Source organism: Amphibalanus amphitrite, unplaced genomic scaffold (genome assembly GCF_019059575.1).
Source record: "Amphibalanus amphitrite isolate SeventyFive unplaced genomic scaffold, NRLGWU_Aamphi_draft 000152F_arrow, whole genome shotgun sequence".
Lineage (NCBI taxonomy): Eukaryota > Metazoa > Arthropoda > Thecostraca > Balanomorpha > Balanidae > Amphibalanus > Amphibalanus amphitrite.
Genome location: NW_024881647.1, coordinates 574,089 through 596,990, shown reverse-complemented (window position 1 = coordinate 596,990; position 22,902 = coordinate 574,089). Strand labels below are relative to the sequence as shown.

Here is a 22,902-nt window from a genome sequence, read left to right as displayed (position 1 = left end):
CTGGGGTACTCAAAATTTGAAGAATTTAAGACGTTTCCATGAGTTTTGAAGGTATGGATAAGTTCTAAAAATCCGGTTCTCCTTATCTGGGCCATTAACTCCATACGGTCCAAGAAAGCTGGCACACTACCTTTAAGGCGGTACCAAAAGTGTTCTCACAACTATATACGGTACACTGCGAGCACCATGGCCTCCTGGTGCCGGCAGTGAACATGCTTCTCTCAGGCAAGGAGCAGGCTGTCGAGGCAAACGATTTTGTAGAAAGTTAAACCGAGAAAGTAGCTCCATTGAAACGAGCGTATATGAAAATAACTGCATTTCCATATGCAATATCGTGCAGTGCAAATTGTGTTTAAAGCAACTTGCGTCCTATTCCGGTCTCGGCCAGACCTTCGGTCGGTCTATGGCCGGCCTTGCGCTGCCCCGACACGCACAGTGCGCACACAGCCACTCGCGTCGGAAGGTCGGAGCAGACCGCAGCGCAGGTCCTGCCATAGACCGACCGGAAGTCTGGCCGAGACCGGAACATGGCGCAGCCGACTGTAGTGTCGCCCAGTGTCTCTGTGATGCTGCCGAAGCTCGCCCCGCAGCGTCTGGACTTGACGACCGACCGCGGCGAGTCCTTCCGTGCGTGGCAGGCAAGACGGGACGATTTTGCCCTGCTGTCGGACCTTTCTGCCCAGCCGCCGGCCGTCAAGATGGCGATTTTTTCGATCGTGCGTGTCCGATGAGGCTGTGAAAGTGATCGCCAACTTTTCGATCTGTGCCTCGGACCGCACCGACCTCGCGGTGGTTCTCCGACACCTAGAGGAATACGCCGTCGGCCAGGTAAACCATGTGCTTCAGCGGCGGGCGTTTCACCTCCTGGTACAGAAGGAGGGGGAGTCATTCGATGACCTTCTGACCGAGCTACGTGATCTGAGCCAATCGTGCGGATTTTGTGGTGAGTGCTGCGAGACGCTGCTGTGTGACCGCGTGGTCGCCGGTCTCCGTGACCCCGACACAATTAAAAAGCTGTGTGCTGTACCGACCCTACGACTAGATGAAGCTGTTTGCGTGTGCCGAGCCGAGGAGACCGCGTCCCTGGCCGTCGAGGACATCGTGTGACTGTGGGCGCACTGCGCGTGTCGGGGCAGCGCAAGTCCGGCCATAGACCGACCGGAGGTCTGGCCGAGACCGGAGCACGTCCTTGACTGTCTTTTCATTGGTGGAGAGCGGGAGTCTACGTGGGGACCGGGCGCGCCGCCCGGACCGGATACAGCAAGGCATCGACCGGCAGGGCCGCCCGAAGGCGGCGCGAGGCGGACGGGGAAAACAGCGACAGCGCCTGGGCCCTAAGGCGGCTGTAACTCGGAAGACGACGGTCGTGACTGGCAGGAACGAGGTCAACGGCGGGAACGGCGCGTCGACACATCGGACGGCGGCGGGGGCCGAGGCGAGTGACCTTTTCGGAGGCAGCGGCGACGAGCGCCGTCTGCCCAGCCGTCATCGCCCTCAGACGGCGATGACGTTGTTGTGACGTGACGTGATGTTGTGAAGGAAGGACAACAGCGTGTGCCGACCAGCACTAGGGCCCGGCCGGCCCCTTGTGGCCGTCACCGAGGCGGCCGAGGCCAGCGGCGGCCGGCCGGCCACCGCCGCGGCCCTAATAGCTCGAATCGCGGCCATGCTTGTCCATAGTGTATAATCTTTTTCCTGGGCCTTGGCCTCCAGGCCGTTATATACCTGGCCTGGCTGCTCGACCAGACAGGCCACCGGTCCGTCGATGTGGTGCGGCAAACCGACGCGCGCACAGCAGGCCATGGCGCTGTCGCCGCGCAATTCCTGGGTGGTTCGGACCTGGACCGCGAGGGACGGCGGGCGTGTTGGCGGGCCCAGCGGGACGACTGTGCGGAACCGCCTTTCCCGGAGTTCAGGTGAGCTGCGAGACGCTGCTGGTCAGCGCGCGGCTAAGGAATCGGGCACGGCGCGCATTACCTTAGACCTGCCGGCGCCGGCAGGGGCCGCGGTAAATGATCCCATTAACTCTGACGAGTGTTACGTTTCATAATTCATACGCTAGCCTGGACGAGCTCGTAGCCCTCATTTACGAGATGAGCGGCGCGGGGACTTATTTTTTTTTCAAAACAAGTCATTCGGTCGGCTGTCAAAACGATCTCGTCCGACCTGAGAAGCAGAGTGGTGTGGCTTATGAGGATGGCGCGTCTTGGTATAAATTTGCATCGTTTACTGTCTTCTTTGGTCAAGAGCGAGAGTTGCAACAGGAACAGCAAACGCTCTAAGCGAATGAAGGCCTCGGCGAGTGTGTCACACCTGCGCCATATGAGGCTGCTGGTCGGTTAGACGGTGGCGTAGACTCGGGATTCGGTGCTGCCGCCGCCGGAAGAGGAGTCAGCCCGTGTGCAAACGAAGTGTTGTGCTTCAGTGCCTGTTTTCCTATCCTGCCAGTTTGGGAAATAATGGCTTTACCTATTTTTTATTTTATTTTACTGGATATTATTCTCTCCTGCAATGAAGACGACCTGGGGTCAGATTGCAGCAGCTCGCCACCTGATGAACAAGAAAAGTTGGAGGATGACCTCCCACCGGGTGCCGCGGCCGAGGAAAACCCTGGCGACCTGTCGTCGGTCGACACTGACGATAACAGCGACGAGAGCCGGTGGTCGGTGAGGTCGGCGGTGGTGACCAAGACCTGTTTGGAGGCGCTGCTGAAGGTGACCCTGGTTCGCTGCTACTGCGGCCGAACCTCTTCACGACATTTTATGCTTGAAAAACGATGTCAGGAAAACGGTCATTCAGGCTCAAGCTAAGAGCCTGACGCGTACACTCAATTAGCCCTCCCGTGCAGAGGGTCTCTGTATTAGAAATGTTTTCAAGCCTGTATTAGATCGTGATCGTAGTTTGTCGTGATTTAAAGGTTGTACTGTAGTGTAGTTTAGTTACCGGGCCCCGCCGCCGCCGCCGCGAAGTAGAGAAGTCGGCTGGGATGACGATCACGGTGGCCAGAAGCGGGTGGGTCCGTGGTGGTTGGCAGTGCGGTATCGGCATTCCAGGCATCGAACCTGAAGCGAATGGTCGGTGACGCGAACACCTACATGATCAAAGCGGTAAGAGACCTGAAGGGTTTCTATCCCGAAATGCCTCACGCCGCCCGCTTGGCTCATGGGCTAGTCAAGGTGTATGAGCGGGCCAGAGAAATGTCCCCAGAGTCAATGCCTTGATGTCCACTGTCAATAAAGTGTTCTAGAAGGGACCCAAGCGCATTCTGATGGGGAAGGACATGTGCCCTGATCTCCCACTACAATATTGAAAAAATCAATTCTAATGAATAGTGTTTGTCTGTTTCAAACAGCCTGCAATTTCCACTGGAACCATCGGACCCTGACAGTTGACACGTTAAGGTACCTGGATAGAAGTGGCGATTTTCTATGCCAAAAGTCGGGATCGAGTGTGGCCGTATTGGAGAGACAAAACTCCACAAAAGCGGCTGCTTTCAAGTGGGCGAAAGTGGCCGTGCAGCATCCTGACACAGTTGTATGAAGATCATGCAGATCCTGCCCGTGTTGAAGCGCGGGGCATGGAAGCGAAGAAAGAAAAGACTGGAGGTGGCGTGCAGGGGACGTTTCCAGATCTCGAGGACGGCTGTGTCGATTGCGCTCAAATTTGGTAAGCGGTTAGGGACCGGTTGGCAGAGTGCCGAGCAAAAGTCGTTTTGGACCCAGTTTGCACGTGCCACGTGCAGGATGCCGCTTCCAGATTTCGGGAACGGCTGAGTCGATTGCCTTTAAAATTGGCACACCGATAGTGACCTGTTAGTAGGGTGCAGCACAAAAGCCAGTTGCAAGTATCCTCCCGCCCTTCTGCTATGCAGGGCTCTCTGTCGCTCGCTCGATCTTCGCCCAAAAGGCGTTTTACTGGTAATAAAAGAACGGGCGCGAGCAGCCCTGCCATTTTTTCATGCAAAACTTGGAATCCGTTAAGTTGTCTGCAATAATTAAAATAAAAGTAAACTTCAGGGCAGGTATAGTTCTATATTTGCCTATTTCGATGCATGAACATTGAACAAGGCATACAAAATTGCCAACAATGAACTAGGCTAGCTTTCCTCTCATTGCAGCATTGTGCGATTAGAAATTCGTCGGCCACATTGAGTGGTGCACTGGCGAAACATCACCAACATGAAATCACCAGTTTTGTGGTGGCTAGAACACACACCATTCCACAAAATATTGTCCAACAATACTGGGCAGTGAGCACCACTCCAAAAAAAGGTGCGACTCACCACACGATTGTAACATTTTAAACACTTGCTCGTGCAAAGCACCCAGTCGAGTATGACACAACTCAGTACCAACGTTGGCGCAATATTCAGTACAACGCATAAGACTCTCATAATATTAGCAATTAAATGTAAAACTGACTTGAAAACTGCGATAAGTACAACGAAGGAAGGTAAATCAAGGTCAAGATAACATGACCAAAGAATGCATCTAATGATATAGAGCGCAGAAAACTTCTATCAAAAAATACTTGCCATCAAACATAATCTTACTGGCCAATAAAGGTTCATGCCGATCTCGGGCGACTTTCGCCTAACTATGACGATTGAGGCAAAAAATGCGGGATGGAGCATGGTACGCACAAAAAAAAAATGATCAAGAACATAATTAAATCAAAGCATGATTATGGATATCCATGACAAAGGGGCCTCATCGTAGATTGGATAAACAAACTACGATGAGGCCCCTTTCTGGTGGTGCATTTTAAGCTGATTGAAGACTATCATATTCTGATTTCTGAGCACATCGGAAAATCTCAAACTGGCCAGAAATCAGCTAAAAAAAAAAACATAGCAGAACGCTCAAAATAAAGTCAGTCATCAGGACGGTCTCGTATCCCATCCGGTATTCTGCCCTTCAGCCGGCCTTGGTCCTGCGTTTAAATCAATGTCGACACCCGAATTATTATGAGTATCACCGGTGCACCGGTGCAGTATCATAGATGCACCGGCAGCTTTGGTTGAAACGACTAATTTCACGTCATTTTTCCGGTCCTGTGGGTGCCATTCTTCTCAGGAGGAGCCCCTCTTTACACGCCACCACTTCTCAGACCCTTCCCACAGCCCGCATTCCGGCCACCGCGGGTGCCCGTCAGAATAGCTAGTGACATTTGAGCTACCTAGTGACTTTTCAGCTAGTACAAACAGCTAGTGCCTCAAAACCAGGGATGCGGAGCCGTGGAAATTTCAGACGGCTCCGACTCCGGCTCCGGCTCCGGAGAAAAAAATCGGCTCCGGCTCCGGCTCCGGCTCCGGGTGAAATGTCATGGCGGCTCCGGCTCCGGCTCCGGCTCCGAGTAAAATTATCCGGCTCCGGCGGCTCCGGCTCCGGCTTCTACTAAGTATGTACATCCCCTATGCGATCAATTAAATACGGGTGGAAGAAAAAAGGCGATGGGATTGGTGCACGTTGCTACTGTATTTGTATAACAAGGCTATTTTGAATACCACATTGTTTTACGCCTTGAAGGTGGTGGCAGCATTGCTTTGAATGCGAGGCGAGGTGTAACCGTGTATGCGAACACTGAAGGTAGAGAACACTGACCAGGACCTCGACGGTCCCTACTGTCAAACCGAACTAGGTAAATAATTGTTTCCTCTAAAGAAAAGGAGCCGGAGTCGCCCCCTTTTTTGACGGCTCCGGCTCCGGCTCCGGCTCCGGGCTACATTGTTTCACGGCTCCGGCTCCGGCTCCGGCTCCGGGCAAAATATGCCGGCTCCGGCGGCTCCGGCTCCGGCTCCGGCTCCGGCTCCGCACCCCTGCTCAAAACAGATAGTGACAAAATCGACAGCGTCAAAATACCTAGCGAAGCAAAATAGCTAGTGCCAGTAGCGGCGGAACACCTTCAATGAAGGGGGTGGGGGGGCACTGCCGACTTTTGGTCCCATTCTTTCCATGCAACGCCCATAGGGCTAATGTCAAAACATTTGTCACTAGCTGTTTTGAGGTACCAGCTGTTTTGTACTAGCTCAAAAGTCGCTAGCTCAATTGTCACTAGCTGTTTTGACGTGGACCCGCCGCCCCACGCTCCTTCCCCAAAGCCGACGGTCACTAGCACTACTCGACGCACGGGCCGCCGGCGGTCAGCGACCCTCTCGGGGAACAGTACCTCGATGTGGCGGTCTCACAAACAGCCGGCGCAGAACGCGACGCCCGTCAGCACCGACATCAGGTTGATGATGACGAAGGAGGTCATCATGGCCGTGTAGTCGCAGTAGTGCGTATCGCCGTAGAAGGAGGGCTCGAACGGCGGCTGCCAGGTGGGGTAGACGAGCACGCAGCCTGCGCCACCGCCCGCGGAGCGTACCGCGTCAGACGCCGGCACCGGGACCAGACAGTGGCAGCGCGGTACGGATAGAGAAATTTATACAAAACAAACAGATCTCAGGTAAACTGACATATTTACACATGTTGATTAGATGATGAAGATGTGTCAATCATCACCACAAACAATTTGGTTAGCTTTGCAAAATGTGTCTGTCTACGGCGGTCACTATCAACTAGCTATTGTAAACACGATATTGATACATCTTCAACCCACTGAAAAAAAAACACCAAGAAATGCCTCACCTGAAATATAGAAGGCGAGATAAAAGAGTCCTCCGGCTACGCCTTGCCGGCCGCTATGCTCCTCATCCGTACATCCCACCCAGAAGATGTATACCACCATCAAAACACCTGGCGAAGGACCAGCACCGGTTAGCGCCCGATGACCCAGTCAGCCGCAGAGGCGGCCAAAGCATCGCGCGTGAATAACTCATGGCATATAAGTTAAACATAACAGTCAACCGCCTCGGTTAGCGGCGCTTATATGGAATAAGGCAAAACGATGCCTCAAGAACGTACTACATCGATAGCACCATGAGATGCACTAGCATTGGCAACGAAACAATTTGTCAGCGAAAAGTTAAGCAAATGGCCAAGGCAAAAAAAGCAACGAAGAAAAAATATGCAAATAAAAAAGAGGGAAGTGAAGGAAAAAGGATTGCCATTTAGAAACCTGCCTAACCTTGTCGGTCAGAAGGACCTCGAAGTTTCTGCATGAACTTTCTAAATCTTCAAAATGAATGTGATGCCACTTAAAGTAAAAGAAACTACACTAATAAATTATTTAAAAAACGCAAAAATGCGGTGTAGGCCGGCTCGATGTCCACACCGCGGCGGTACACCTCCACCCCGCACTTCACCGTTCGGACCGGGCGAGGCCAGCGCCCGGGTGGGCAGTCGCCTCGGGCGGCAGTCTGTTCGGCCGGCCAATCAGCTGGCGGCCGGCCTGACCCCTGACACGCCGGCCCTAGGACACCAACCGCCCCGGGGCCGGTGCGTTCGGTCGGCCAATCAGCTGGCGACCGGGTGTTTCAAGGCCCCGCGCTATGGCACGCTACGCGTAGCGGTGTATTGGGTTTCCATGGGAAACCAACAAAGTCGGGCGCACGCCATGCTGAAGAGTCGCGGCGAATTCGTCACAAGCGCCGTACCATACCAATACTGTAGCGCACTGTAGTGGCGTGCCAAGAAACATCGCCTGGGGCTGTTTGAGCGCATGACGCTAGCTGACTCTACCAGCGACCGATTTCATTAACCATGGCAAAATTTTACATAAAGGTGTGTTTTACGCGCTAAGAAACTACATCCTTTAGTAGTGGGAACGACGCTACTGAGCGCTATATTGGCGTTCGGTTTCCATGGAAACGTAAGCAAACGCCAATTTTCTATTACTTTCCATAGAAACCGAACGCCAATACCTACCAGTAGCACTCAGTAGCGTCATGCCGCTGAAACAGGGTCTTCTTTCGCTTATTTTTGTTACGTTTCCATAAAAACCGAGCGCCAATACCAATAGCGTTCAGAAGCGTGGTGCCGCTGAACAGTCTAGGGTACAGGGGCCGTCCCGGCCAAGATTACTTTACTTATAATCCAGGGGGGCCCCACCTCCCCAAAAAATGGCGATTGGGAAAGAGAAGCAATGGGTACGGATATCGGGTAGGAAAAGCGGGTTCGCGTAACATGCGTTTGAAATGATCGATCACATGGGACCAAACTAATGATAAAATCGCTACAATCATATCTTAAAAGTACCTGGACGTTGAACAAGACAAACACACTCCACAATAGAATATAAAAAGCAACAACGAAACTTCCACGCATCTCTCACCTCCGGTTACCATCCAGATCGGGATGCCAGGCGTGATGGGACAGTCGTGCAGGAAGAGGCTGCCCACGACGATGAGTGTGATTGGCACGCCGAACACGAGTCCGACCACAGCGGCCACCATCACTGCCGGCAGACGGGCCGGCCGGCCGGCCGTGCATCCGTCAGACCGACGGACGGGTCGGCCCGCGCGCCCAACACGACACACATGGGCGCCAGGCCCTATAATTTCGCAATTATTTAAACGGTTAGGTATTCAAAACATGCTGTGTTTGCTGTTTATCAACTAATTAAGTCCACCAAAATGGTACATTTCCGACACACCTTTTTTAACTCAGGACTACCTAGAGCGGTTATCAAAGTCGCTGACAATGTAATAACTACAACCGGACCTGACAGAAGGAGCAGGGCATGTTGAATTATTTGCTCACCCAGGCCCACCAGACATCCCACTGGCATAAGCAGCAGGTTTAACATGAAGTCGCACAGCCCCGAGGAGCTATCCTTGGCCTCCCGGATCTGACCGAACAGCGAGTTGTAGCTGGGAGGGTCATCACCTGTCAACATGCACAAAATCGACCACTCTCCTCAACGCGGTAAAGTGAAGCACTTTTCATAATAATTTGTTGTTAAAAGGAGCTACTTCAAGGGACTGATATGCAACTGCAATTACCAGATAATAATTTCATATGCCTCCATAGGCAAAGAATTAAAATAATTTAGAGGCTTTGTATTGGGTGTTGTGATGGAATCCACCTGGTATGCGGACTGGCTTGCTCAATCATCTGTGGTAAGTTTACAGATTATTCTGACGAGTCGTAAGTTACGACTCGTAACCTACCGGATGTTGGCGGCGGCGCCGAGGTGTCGGCGGCGTTGGTCTGCCCCTGGCCTACTCGACCAGCTTCTGTGTCGGCGTGTGCGACGGCCGTCCCCCCTGGAGGCCAGGGCGTGCTGTTCGGGACCGCCTCGGGTCGCAGGGCAGACGAGACACTGTTAAAGCTACCACCCCCCGCTGCAACGAAAAACCAAAACAGAAACGATCAATCCTCTTAAAGCGTTATACCAGACTACTTCGTAGTAGCTACTAGAACACTGGATCCCTAATGGCGAGAGCCCGTGATGGATTCTTAACCCGCGCCGGGCCGGTGCTCCGAGACTTCCGTGCCGGGCCGGGGTGGGGGGTCTGAACACTCCCTTCTAACTCGGCCTCTGGACCACGTAGCGACACGCGGTAAGCGGCAATCGAAAGAACGTCCAAAATAAGGAACGAAACACTTCGGTTTATTTTTTTGGGTCAGGTCAAAGGTCAGGTCACCAAAGGTCACCAAAGGTAAAATGTTGGCTATTTCAACATTTTGGAAACTGTCAACGGCTAACTAGGGAACCGATAGAGCTACAGCGCCGCGGAAAAGCGCATTCGATAGCTCCTTTAACGCTCTTTCGCCACCATATCCTCAGATTGGACCTCAGGTCAACAGTTTAGCCTCCAGAGGACAAAAACTCCAAAAAATAGCCGCTTTTACGAAGTGTTTTTTTTCGGCAATAACTTTTTACTAAGAGCCATGACATTACTCTTGCCAGCATCATGTCCTATCGTCTAGACGCGTCGAATGAACTATAATTTGACCTTGAAAGGTCAACTTGAAATTTTGAACAAAGGGCAAGGTCATGACCTGACCGGAAAACGTCATGTTGCATATCAGTCGATCCGCATCGTCGAGCCGAACACATCTAAGATGTTTTCATCGCTCTAGCCTGCCTCTATCAGAAGTTATTAGCGAAAAACTGTTAGATACTATTTGTGACCTGAGATGACCACCGGGACATAACGCAGGGTCACAGGTGCCATTTTCCGGTTCAGTGTGTCAATTTCACCTGCATCCCGATGTTTAACCCGCGCCCCGTAGGGGGAGGCCGAAACGCCCCCCCCCCCCCCCTGTCCTTTTCGGTCGATATCTCCTAAACGGCTGGAGATATCGCCACCAAACTTTCAGGACCCCTCCGGGCATCAATTTTACACATTGTGACCAAAAATTTTACCAGAGGCTATGATAGGTTGGCCACAAATGACGTCAGAGTGACGTCATGTTCTGTCATTTTCGACCGAAAAAAGACCTTCGCGAGAAGACCTGTCAGGACTACAGCTTTGAAGATACAGAAAAATGATCAAGACATAAAAGGTGTAGAATTGACAGGGCTACAAAACTGCTATCTCAAATTTTTGAAATTTTCGAGTTTTGACCCCCAAAAATCAAAAAAACATTTTTTTGGATATATTCGCCAAAAAATCCAAAAAGTTTTTTGAGTTTCGAAAAAACCGGAATATATGTGATAGTGCCTACCGTATTCTATCTACATACCAAATTTCAGATCGATACCTCGTTTTTTGGCCAAGTTATAGCGAAAAAACTTCAAAAATGATGACGTCAAATATTCAAACTCAATTTTTGGCAATTCTAGAACTCGTAGAGCAAAACGAAGACCACCATTAGACTCCCCGTGACGAGCTGCATCGAATCGATACCCATTTTATGCAAAAATATCAACTTTGAAATTTGACCTAATTTGACCTGACCTTGACCTGACCTTCACCAAAACGTGACCTAGGCTGGCCCCAAAGGCTGCCTAACCCACATAATCGCATTTGTCATGTAAAATGGACCATAAAACATGTATCACACGACACATTCATATTGTGACCCCCGGTGACCTGACCTCGCTGTGACCTGACCTGGTATCAGTGACCTCAGATAGCAAAGTATGTGTTTGACGAACAATGTACCATCGATGGTTTTCAATAAATTACCAATTTACTCGCTTTCACAGCACATTTCTTGAATTGCCTGTGAACGGTGAAAATCTGACCTTTGACCTGACCTGTGACGTCATCGGTTTGACCTAGGTCAATGAAATTTGGTCACAAGGTAGTTCCCGGGTGGGGCTATCGAACGCCGTTTGAATTTTGAAAATCGGTCGGTAACTTTCCGAGATCTTAGGGGGGGGGGGCCGAAACGGCCCCCCCCCCCTACGGGTGGTAGGGTCCGCCGGTAGCCCTACGGGGCGCGGGTTAAGTGTCCAGAATGGCGTTCGTGCAAAAGAAACGCTTTTCAATTTTCTCCCATTGACTTATAACATGGAAAGGCCGCAAAATTGACCTAACCTTTACCTTAGGTCACCGATATCAAACTTCCGTTCCGAGATATACGTTTTATTGATCCTGTTACTCTCATCAATCGCTGAACGTCTCAAGGCAATCGTTTAGTCAGTATAGCTATGACGAGCATTCTATTTTTTTTTTTCTGAGGTGTGGTCACTTGGCGTGACCTGGTGACCTGACCTTGAGCGACCTGGGTCTGAAATTTGCACAATACCTATGTGCGGAAAAGATGCACAAACAGGTGTGCCAAAACATATCTTCGAAAAAACCACAGGGGGGGGGGGGGGGTAAAAACCAGCCCGGCGCGGGTTAAGAGTTCATCAGGCCCATACGCTTTTAACCGAAGGTTTGTTGTCAACAGTTAAAACACTATTCTTTAGAATTTTGTTTTTCTATTGAAAAACAAATCTGAGTTCCCTGACAATTTGGCAAAAGCTGTCTGAGATTATTCAAACCGGATCTTGATGGGTTTACCAACTGACATTGCAGGCCAGGTCATTGACCTACGACGGCATCAGTGAACATCTGCAGTCCTAAAATGTTGCAACATCGCAACACTCTCAGTACCAGGTAATATTTTACATTAATATTAAGCTTCCAGGATGTAGAAAGCTTATGAGAAGAGCTGTAACAGCAGGAACTAGCAAAGCCCAGGAACAGACTAGCAAGAGACGCCGAGGGTCATGGCTCATGGACTCGCGACGTTTAGGGGCGGCTTGGACCAGCTTCGACGCATCCGCGTTACCGAGGTCTTATGCAGATTATTATAGTGAGGTCAAATGTTGAAGCTGCAAGCGACCAGCAGCTTAGATCAGCGGTTCGAAAGAAAATGTTACACATGGGGAATGACGAAGTGGTCGCCCCGACAAGTAGGTGTAGAGACAATAACGGGAGCACAATAGGAAATCAAGCGACAATGCGCCAAGCACCGGGCGGCGGGCGCACCCCGCCACACTTACGACCGAAGTGGAACCGACAGCCCCTGAACCAAGGCCGTATAAGATCCCTGAACCTACCGAAGGCGATAAAGACTCAGCTACAGACCCAGCAAGGGAAAGCATGGTTCTGCCCTGATTCCCCTTTTTCTAATGGCCATATCGATACGAGGCATGGTCAATCGCTTCCAGCTGACTGCTAACCCTGTTGATAGGTAAAGGTAACTGTTAAAATGAATAATTAATTAGAAATAGGAAAAAAATTGCTGTTGTGATACAGGTGACATCGAGTATTGGTCTGTCCGTCTTCATGCACTGGGGAAACGTGTTATGTCAGGGTGGAGCAGTGCTCTCTTTACCGAGTCTACATCTGTGTCTTGATCGGCATCGGTGTCCCTGGCCAGGCTGTCAATGCCGCTTTTCTCAAAGGGTTAATCCTCTTGCGGAGAAAACCCAACGAGTTTGCTTCGGTATCCAAAAACACCCAGGAGGGAGGGATATCCATGACTCCCCTTAGTATACAGATTAATATTGGATACAGGTTCCACCATAGTCCACTCCATACCATAACAATGCACACTGCAAATGGTCATTTTTGTGAATCCCTGGCTGACATTGGGGCAAAATGGTGTGAGTGTGGGTGCAGGGGGGGGGGGGGGTCAGGTCACACCAACCCCACTCAGTTAGGTTGTATTGAGAAAACTGATAGGTCTGTGTTGAAGCTGACAAGAATGTAGTAAGGTACCTATAAGGTGCTTACAGGGAGCTCGTATGGCCTCTTCATATGACGGAGGTGCCAGGTCATCTCCAGCTGACACAGCATCCATGGGTGGTGCTGATGGCAGAGTAGGCGGCTGATTGCCATAGCCTGGGGAAGCCATCTGGCAGCTTGCGATTGTCACCTGAAATGTTTTTCACTAGATTAGTCACACAGCAATGTATACCTACTGAAATACAATCACATTGTTTCTTCTCTATTCTTGATTCGTTTTTTTTTTTTTTTAAAGAAAAGACTGAAATTAAATCAGTGTATTGAAAGTACTTTCCGTAAAATGTACATAACCCCCTTCAGCTTGCCATTTGAACATAGGTTTCTTTGAGATGCAGCCAGCGGGTCACAGGAGGACAAGTCAACATAAATTTGTCCTTGCTCATTCCATGGTGCCCCTTGCAGTAGGTACCAGTAGCAGCGGAATGTGGGGGCACTGGGGCACTGCCGACTTTTGGTCCCATTCTTTCCATGCAACATCCATAGGGCTAGTGTTATAATGGCAAAATCAAAAGGGGGCATCAGCATGGTGCCCCAGTGCCCCCACATTCCGCTGCCTATGATGGGTACTATTGCATTAAACAGCAATTTATCTGCAATCATAGGTAAGACACTCACGTTTCAGTTTTGCTAATGCTCCTCTTTTTTTATTATTTTTTTCATGTTTATTGATCGGAACACCCATCCATCAGCACACATCAACCCAGCAGCACGGTAGCAGCTCACACTCGAGCATGCTACACACATTCTAAACATCACCAGGCACTCTCCCATAGCCGACATCTGTCACCCCCGTGATCCGTCAATAAATTTAGCGTCCGGCGCACCGCTCGCTGCCTGTCGCCAGTGTGTTTACTACCTATTCACGAGCCAGGCGGCGCCACGACGCTCCACGACGGCGGCCCCCGGCCCGGCGGACCGGCAGAGGACGGCGAGGGCGGCAACGTGGAGACCTTGGAAACGGTCTCGTGAGATAAATCGCGCGACAACCGCCAACGCCGTACAGCGGCCGACGCGCTCGCTAGCTTGATTGAAGGAAGGAGAATATCAGGGTTTGGGATACTATGAGGGGGTGCCAATGTGTATTGTGTTATAAGAGTATAGGTGGCGGTAATGTGTTCATGTGACTGTGCAGTGTGTTTGTGTGTTGTGTATGTGTGTGTGTATGTGTTTTTTTCTTCATGTCCTATTCATTTTTAATACAGTCTTCACTGTTTAAGCATTGATATGCCTAAGTGCTCCCCATTTCTCTTGAAAGTTATTTTGTTTGCCGAGCAACTCGGCAACTTTGCTTTCTGTTTCGATTTCTTGTTTTAACATGTTCATCCAGTGTGTGATGTGTGGTGTGCTATCTTTGCAGCGCGCTCTGTATATCAGTAGGCGGAACTATGGTCATGAGTACCCAAATATAGGAACGTTCCCATTTTTGGGAACGGAGTTCCCAAATATGGGAACGGGCGTTCCCATTTATGAGAACGGAAGGCAATTTTTCGGCCGTTCTCCCACTAAAACTCAAAAGTGCATCACGTCTCAAAAAAGTGCACGCTGATTTAAGTATCTACTAAATCTCCATAAAGTTATCTTTAATCTGACCGTGGAACAAGGAAATTGACCGTGGAATGATATTTTTAATGATTTTTTGAAAATGACAGAATGGTGGAAATATGGGTTATATGACATTTAACATGCAATTTTAAGGAAAATGAAGCATTTTTTAGTTTGAGGTAAAGTATAATAATTTTCGCCTGGTTATGAACTTTCATACTATCGACACCAGATGCTGACAAATGCAAGCGAAGACGCGGACGGTCCCGAGGTAATATTGTTGACTTTTGTGTCGGGGCGGACGACCGCGTGGAACGTGAGTGAATTTACCGAGCTACTGTTGTAAACTCAGTTTAAAGGGACCCTCCCACCTTAACATTAGTTTTGAGTTTAGATAGCCAAGTTTGCGGCCAGGCTCAGAAACCACTATTTATCCTGGCCGCAACCCCCGCAGCTTTATGGTGTTCAAGAAATTTCTTCCCTTTACTTGCAGGGTGGGACCAGCGTGGTCCCTATCTCTTAACCATTACGGGAATCTGATGACGTCATCAGGCTTTCGAACGTCCGTCATTAAGTTTGACTAAAACGTTTTGTAGCACGCGGTGGTATATGCTATTTGCGCGCAACATCTGCCGCAAACGCCGCACTTCTAAAATAAAGTCGCTAGAAACAGCGGAGATCCCAAAAAAGTAAACAAAAGTAAAAGTTTTATATCTTGAAAACCGGTGAATATTTTTCGGTGAAATTTGGTAGATATTCGTTTTCGCTCTTTCTGAACCGAGCGACATCACTTTCATGCCAATTCATAAACTTTTTTGAAGGTGGGAGGGTCCCTTTAAGCGGTTGAAAATTATCCAGCTGTATTTTATCATCCCGGAAAGACATATTTTATTTGGATGCTAGCTGTTTAGAGTTGTTTTATAAGGAGCGTCATGAGCGTGGTTTTTGTCTTCCGTGTTTCTAAGCGTGATCGTTTTGGGGGAATTTCTCTTATATAGCTCGCTCTGTGTGGCTTATTTATAATTTTTATGCTGATTTCGATAATTCCTCGTGCCCATCCTACCAGGCCTTTTGCCACTTACACTCATCAAGAAAGGAAAAAACTAGATTTTCATTGGGACTAGGTGTTTTGAGGGTGTAACATATTCAGCGTTCCCATTTTTGGATACTTCCTTGTACTCGTCAACTATCGGTGATAAACAGACAGGTGCTTGACATGTCTCCACCCTCAGCGCGGACGGTGGATATAGGTATGGAAGACCTTGTTGAACATCGCTGAGCGTTGTGAATTACGTAATCCTGCAGAGGGGGGCGTGCCCGCTGCGAGATCGACGGGAATAAAAGCGCAGAAGACCGGGCGAAACATGCGACGGTCTTGCCGGAAAGGTCATCTGATGATTGTTGCGCTAACAATAATTTGCGGCGTTGGACGTGATGCTTGTTAATGAAAAGAGCCCCTGAAAGGCGTCGGTGAAATCGTTCCCAATTTTGGGTACGCCGTTCCCATAATAAGGAACGCTTGCAGCGCCAGTGTACGAGAGCGTTCCCAAATTTGGGCTCGCGGCCCGGATGATGGACTGCTTTAGAAATAGGGGAACGATTTGAAACTACGATGGGCCTTACAATATCAAACTCTTTCCCAACAATATTGAGACAAATATCAGGTGGTTCACGATCGTTTTATATTTTTTGGACGTCATTTAACGGTTCTTTTTCTTGTTTTAAATAATGCCTACATGGCGTTCCCATATTTGGGTTTATCGTTCCCAAACATGGGAACGAAAATGCGTTCCCGAAAATGGGTACGCTTGACCATAGTTCCGCCTACTGATATTGCTATTTTTGCTAATGTGAATATCAATGTTTCCCTGGCTGGTAAATCTGTGGGAAATAACCATGTTTTTAAATTTACACTTACACTTACGTTGTACAACGTAAGTGCTCCTCTTGTTACTGATTGCAGCCTTGGGAGCTGTCCAGTGTCCACTGACCACTTGCCGCTTTTTGCCTTTATCAATAAAGGCAGTGTATCTACACCGGTCCGCGAATGGAAAATACTAAAAGGATGAATAAAATCACATTTCATAAGCCTTGCGGAACACCCAACTGGCAATGTGTCAAAAAGGCACAAAAAAGTAATACACGTCCCGGGAAAATAATCCGGCCCTTTCCTGCCCAGAAATTATCGTTGCACTTCCGCTCCGTCGTGTGAACTTCATGACACCCTGTTCAATGTGCTAATGACGATTCTCTTCCAAAAAGCCCAGGGCAAATTCCACCAATCATTTTCGAAATCAAAAGTATCTTACGTCATAATTGCTAGCGTTGTGCGATAACAGAACATAAATACCGGAAACGCCTTCGGAAAGAATTGTTTCCGGTGTTTCCCGACATTCCCGACACACGCCATTCGCGCCATTCCAAGGCCGTATAAGAGAGGTAGAAAGAGGTAGAATAGAAGGATTTTGGCTAGAAGTGAATGATGTAGATTCTTGAATATTTGCATAATCAATTATTAATAGCTAATTGAATGTATCTGCCCACTAATCGGCCCCTAAAACCTGTTATTTATGAAATTTAAAAAAATGAGTGTCACGTGCGCGTCATGACTGCCAACCATAAGCGCTACCATATTCTAGTTTGAACTAGCTTTTTGCTAGTCCCGACCACATATAGTAGGTTTTCTAGTAGTTATACTAGAAATTTCTACCAAAGTTCGTCCTACCCATTGACCTCTATAATACCTAGACGGCCCACTCACTACATTTACCCTTTCCCAAAACGGCAGCGCCGCAAGTGGTCAGAGATTCTCAGACACGCGCAGTGGGAGGGGGAGGGGGATTTCGCCCACCCCTCCTGTTTTTCGCCAATAACTCGCGCCGCAAACATAACATTAATGTGAAATTTTGGCTACCTGGCCAGAATTGAATTGCGGATCTTCTCGTGCAAGAAATAAGGAAATTGGCTCACAAATTTTCTAGCAATAGCGGTGTAAAGTCAAACATTCTGCCGCCGCCGCGGTGCGGCGGCGCGTCGGCCGGCGTCAGCCGTTACGCGCCGCCTGAATTGTAGACTGTGCCGGGGCAGGACGGTTCCGTCTTTACATCGCGCTCCTTACCGCTGATTATATTCGATTCGTGTCAAATTTTGTGTGAATACTAAGAAATGTACAGGCAATCTTATGGTCAAAGAATTTAAAAAATCGGCCGGTAAAAATTTCAGTTATGAGAGTGTAAACACAAAATTGTGATTGCCGTATTTCCCGCGTCGGCCGGTCCCGCTTCAGCCAGCGACATCATACCCTTAGCAGGCTTCTTATTGCCATTTTTATTGTTGGATTTACTAGAAAATTCATCACACATTCTCACAAATGTATGTTCTTTCGTATAGTGAAAGAACAAAGAAAATCGGCCGGTAACTTTTTGAGTTATCGGCGTGTAAACGCAAAAAGTCGCTCATATTTGACCACATTTGACCTCATTTTACCATGAAGATATTGACCTAGGGTCATGAAATTCACATACAACAGAGTTCTTTAGGGCCCCCACCTACCATCCAACTTTCGTCTTTCTAGCTCCAGTGGGAGCTGAGATCTTAGGGGGCGACTCCCCCCTTCACTGGGGGTGTTAACCCGCGCTGGGCCGGGGGGGGGGTGTTTGAACACCTCTCTGCGGTTTTCCGCAGACCGCAGATATCTCAAAAGGTCATGACCTGAGGTCAACTCTGAGGATATGTTGGCGAAAGAGCGTTAAAAGAGCTATCCAATGCGCTTTTTCGCGGCGCTGTAGCTCTATCGGTTCCCGTCCCGAGTTAGACGTTGGTAGTTTCCAAAATGTTGAAATAAGCAACATTTTACTTTTGGTGACCTCTGGTGACCTGACCTTTGACCTGACCCAAAAAATGAAAAGGTCCTTGAGTTGTGAAGGTGCGCACTGCGCATGTTTCGGACTTTGACCTCACCTCGGGACTTGACCTTTTGGGCTAGGAGGTCAAAAGTTGCACACAAGACGTGCTATTTAATTGTGCGCATGCATGCCAGGTTCGCCATGGGTTGCATGCCGCCGTTTTCAAGATATTCGTGGAAGTCAAGTAGGTGGGGAGGCAGATTCCGCCTCCCCTCCGGTGTTGCTCCGGTGCGCCTTATCACCATTGTTACCGTCGTGCTGAAAAAAAACGAGCCTGATGTCATATGAGAAAAGCATGATTTGGTTTGAGAAAAGTGGTAAATGTACCACGAACACGATATTTCCCGCTTAAATCGCATTTAGAAAAGTGCCACCCATCATTGCCGGCTGTGGCGGTCGGGAACTTCTGACCACTTCCAGGTGGCGCTAGTGAGCCTCCATGCGGGAACGACTCGGCGCTAGTGGCGCCGCGCGAGTGGGCCGTCTAGGTACTAATAGAGGTCAATGGTCCTACCCTTCACTCAATATACCGCGCCATTCACGCAGGGCCGCATTCGCGTGTCAGTGTGGTTGCTTGGTATTTGTCTAGCCAAAATCACGACCCTCGGACCCTCGGATGAATTGGGACATAGCCTTTGTGCTTTATTACCTACTTGCAAATTGTTAATGGCTGGCTTCTATCCAAACAGTGCTCCAACACTGGCGGATCCAGCTCAGAGTTTTGGGAGGGGCAAACCGTAAGAACATAGTGGAGAAATAAAGACTTTACATGCACAGTATAAGCGTAGTTCTGAAATTTTGCCATTTGAGAGGGGCACTAGCCCTATTTGCCCTCCCCTGGATCCGCCACTGCTATCCTTTATATGGCCTTGCTATCCAAGGCCATGGATGAAGTACTCCATAGATGAAGGAATACCTAATCCATGCCAAGGCCTTGCGTTTTTGCATGCCGTGAGTGCCATGTTCTCATGATAACATTAAAAGTAGTGTTGCAGATTGAGGACATCTTTGAAGTTGGTGTGAAAGTCAAAGTAACTTTTGCTTTGTAAGGATGCTTTCTTTTAGAAGATGCATATTCCTTGGGTTCTTGGTGGCAGGATTGACATTACTTTGGGTTATAGTAAGTTGAAGTCCATGCTAGCAGAGCTGATTTGGATTGAATGTCTTTGTTATGCTTTTAAATGTTTGCTTGATTTTATCCTCTGTTGCATAGCTTTGGATACCTGTTATTCAGTCAGGTCTATTGTACTGATATTTATAATAAACTTGCCACTACAATTGCATGATAGTTTCACATATGAGGTTTTAAATGATTGGTCATTAACTCATTATCCTTATTCATAGGCCTTCAATACCTCAGCTTTATGACTGTTTGTTTGCTGCTGAACAGAAACATCCAAGAATGACATCGGTGGCTGAAGGAGCTGGTGATGTTCAGGTCAAGCCCAAAGCAGACAAGAAAGCTGTTGATCTGACATCTGGAGAACTGCCCAACATTGATGCCAGTCAGATAACAGTTACTGCCAGCCAGATTGATGTGGATGTGAGTCGAAACAAGAGTGCATTTGACTCATGGCTGGTAAACAGAACCCAAAGATTTTAAGCTTGGAATGCGCTTTTTTATTAGGATGCCTGCCACATTATGGTGGTTCTTACTTCTTAGTGGATCACAATTGTTCCTGCTCTTTTTCAGGGTGTAAAGTTACATCATGCCATAGCCCAGCCACAATCACCTGTTCCTGGGGCAGTTTCATTTCTGCTCTTACATGGAGCTGCTTTCTCGTCAGAAACCTGGCATGAGCTTGGAACTCTGCAGACATTGGCAGCTCTTGGGTATACTGTCATTGCTATCGACATGCCTGGACCTGGTATGTCACATTGATGTCTCTTTCACAGTTAATGTTATGGTGCAAAGCTGTCAACAACTTTGCTTATTGAGCTGAAAGGATGATTTGTGGTTTGTAGCATGAGAGATTCCTGCCTACTGTGCATTTAATGGGATTATGCCGGAATAGTATGGTGTCTTTTTATTGTCTCTTGACCCCTGTCAGTTGCTATAGCTATTTTCATATGTTTTGTTTTATAGAAACTGAAGTGTCAGCTGTTCGCTTGCTTTGCTGAGGCCCTGTGTGCCTGCAGGTTTCCGCCGCTCACGGACGGAGGGTAACGGGCCGACGGACGCAGCTGGCCGCGCGACGTTCCTGGACGCTGTGCGCCGCTCACTGCACCTCGGCGACCGGGTGGTGGTCGTTTCGCCGTCGCTGTCGGGCCAGTTTTCTATACCGCTACTGTTGCAGCAGCCCAGCTGGCTGGCCGGATACGTGCCCGTGGCGCCCGTCGGCACTGAACAAATCACCCCGACCAATGCTGCAGACATCAAGGTAGTTCTACAAAACGCTAGCATTTCATAATATACACACGTGCACTCGTGACCATGTTATAAGGTCGTCCGTGGCGCAGCTACGAACGGTGACGATGTTTCGTTAATTTGGGTGCGTTCTAATTCAAATTTCACAATTCAATCGGTTCCGATATACGAGTTTGCTTATAAACTAAGCCATGATTTAGCGGAACAATATGTCCCTCGCCGCCTAGTGCCTGTCCCGAAATGTGTAAATCAGGTTCGAGTCGATCTCACATGCATTTCAGAAGTGGGGCTGGTGCACTTCAGCGACATATTCTGAAGCTTATTTTATGCTACTGTGCTGACCCTGCTAGTAATCCTTATTACTTGGCATTTCCAGCAATAGCGATTCGCCTAGTCCGGAGTGTTGAGCTTCCATAGCGCTACTGCACTGTCATGTTCTAAGGGTTGAATGGTCAATAATGCTTTGGCTGTTCTCAGGTGCCGACGGTGATAGTGTACGGCTCGAAAGATCACGATCTGGGCGAGTCATCGGAGCGCGTGCTCTCTCAGATCGGCGGCTCATCGGTGGTGGTAGTGCCGGGCGGAGGGCACCCGGCCTACCTGCACAACCCGACACTCTGGCACCGCGTACTCTACAACTTCGCACGCCGTTTGCAGCCCGCCGCTTGAGGTCCCTCTGCTGATCGACAGTGTGGAGCGGGCGATTGAGCGGTGTTTATAATCGATCACAAATTATTGGGGTGTTGCATATGAAATGATACCTATCGAGGTGGATATGAGGACTTCGAACAATGACGATATCGAGCTGCATATCGGACCAATGGCGCGCTAGCATTTACAGCGGGCTTTGTGCCGGAGTCGAGAACAGATAATTCGCCGCAGAGCTTAAACTGTCTTATTACACTGCTGCTAAGGTTGCCGACAAGAAGGCAGGTAGTGCTCTTATGTTGAATGTTTTAGTGCTATGTGATTGCGAACGGAAAAGTTATGCCCTGCGTGAAACCAGTTAGCTAAGAGGGGAATGGGTTTCGCGATTGTCTTATTCGTGCTGTGAAAGGCTGATGTACGTAATTGGCCTGTGATATGTCGTGGGACACCACCATCAAATATACACATATCTATTTGCAACACTACTTTGTTCCGCACTTAGGGGGCGAGCATTGCAATCGGCCCAGTCTTTCTCGGGATTGGAAGCGGCCTCCTGCATTACGTGCGTGTGCACTTACAAACTAGACCTCAACCGGCGACGGACTTGTGCGGGGCACCTTGGCTTACTAGCCCTGTCGAGCAAATTTTAGCATAATCGGCCCAGCTATTGTCGGGTTATGAAAACGACCCCGGGAGTGCGCACGTGCAGTAGCACTTCAATCCTGATGTTGAACATGAAATCCGGGGTCACTATTTTCGGAACAGTTGAAGTGTTATGTCTCATTCGCCATGGTGAATCGACCGCCGGCATTCCGTTTCAATCGGCTTGGTAATTCCCCAGTTCCATTGGCGTGACCGTCGACGGTGAAGTTGACATTAGTATGACGGTCACTGCAGAGGTTCAGTAGCGGCAAAACACCTTCAATTAAGGGGGGCACTGCCGACTGATTGCGTTTTTGTATAGGTAGATGATAGATCGACCAAATAGTCACTCAGAGAATGACAGTCGTGGGCGAAAACATGTTGAACTCCTAGGTCACCAAATATACCGAAATAGCATGAACCATGAGGTCATCATAAATGTCATGCTTGGTAAAATGCACGATATATATAGAGAACTGGCATATGATGGTGAAATGGCAGTCGCATTTTTGCCACCAGCCATTGGAATGGACCGATTTGGGGGATAAAGGACATGCAGTGCTTGCCGAGTTGTGGATGATGGCCGCCTTACCGCACGGGCGGACAATCCAAGTTGACCTTTTGATGTCACTTTGGTCATCTAAGGTCACTGTACTGTATTTCAGCCAAATGACTAATAAACTTTCCAACCGCTATTCGAATGGAGTTAGCTTGTACTC

General features: G+C 49.0%; 2 protein-coding genes across 9 annotated transcripts; one reads left to right on the top strand and one right to left on the bottom strand.

The window, feature by feature from the left end:
• Positions 1-4,011: 4,011 nt before the first annotated feature.
• Positions 4,012-16,775, bottom strand: LOC122382991. 2 transcript variants are annotated; one of them, XM_043369028.1, is made up of 9 exons: positions 16,565-16,770; positions 13,694-13,714; positions 13,067-13,208; positions 9,053-9,226; positions 8,643-8,768; positions 8,215-8,337; positions 6,630-6,737; positions 5,830-6,341; positions 4,012-5,221 (listed from the first exon to the last, which is right to left on the bottom strand). In XM_043369028.1, the coding sequence occupies exons 3-8, from the start codon at positions 13,185-13,187 to the stop codon at positions 6,184-6,186; spliced, it is 810 nt and encodes a 269-aa protein (XP_043224963.1). In that variant the 5' UTR covers positions 13,188-13,208; positions 13,694-13,714; positions 16,565-16,770; the 3' UTR covers positions 4,012-5,221; positions 5,830-6,183. The 2 variants fall into 2 exon arrangements, with proteins under 2 accessions (XP_043224963.1, XP_043224962.1); XM_043369027.1 differs by lacking the exon at positions 4,012-5,221 and having other exon boundaries at positions 13,052-13,208; positions 16,565-16,775.
• Positions 16,776-16,800: 25 nt separating this feature from the next.
• Positions 16,801-22,021, top strand: LOC122382990 (protein ABHD14B-like). Of its 7 annotated transcripts, none has more exons than XM_043369025.1 (6): positions 16,997-17,032; positions 18,628-18,631; positions 19,916-20,068; positions 20,219-20,393; positions 20,665-20,906; positions 21,371-22,021. In XM_043369025.1, exons 3-6 carry the CDS (start codon positions 19,928-19,930, stop codon positions 21,560-21,562), a joined length of 750 nt encoding a protein of 249 aa, XP_043224960.1. In that variant the 5' UTR covers positions 16,997-17,032; positions 18,628-18,631; positions 19,916-19,927; the 3' UTR covers positions 21,563-22,021. The 7 variants fall into 7 exon arrangements, with proteins under 7 accessions (XP_043224957.1, XP_043224960.1, XP_043224961.1 ...); XM_043369026.1 differs by lacking the exons at positions 16,997-17,032; positions 18,628-18,631 and adding exons at positions 19,063-19,102; positions 19,513-19,645; XM_043369022.1 differs by lacking the exons at positions 16,997-17,032; positions 18,628-18,631 and adding an exon at positions 16,801-16,854.
• Positions 22,022-22,902: the final 881 nt, after the last annotated feature.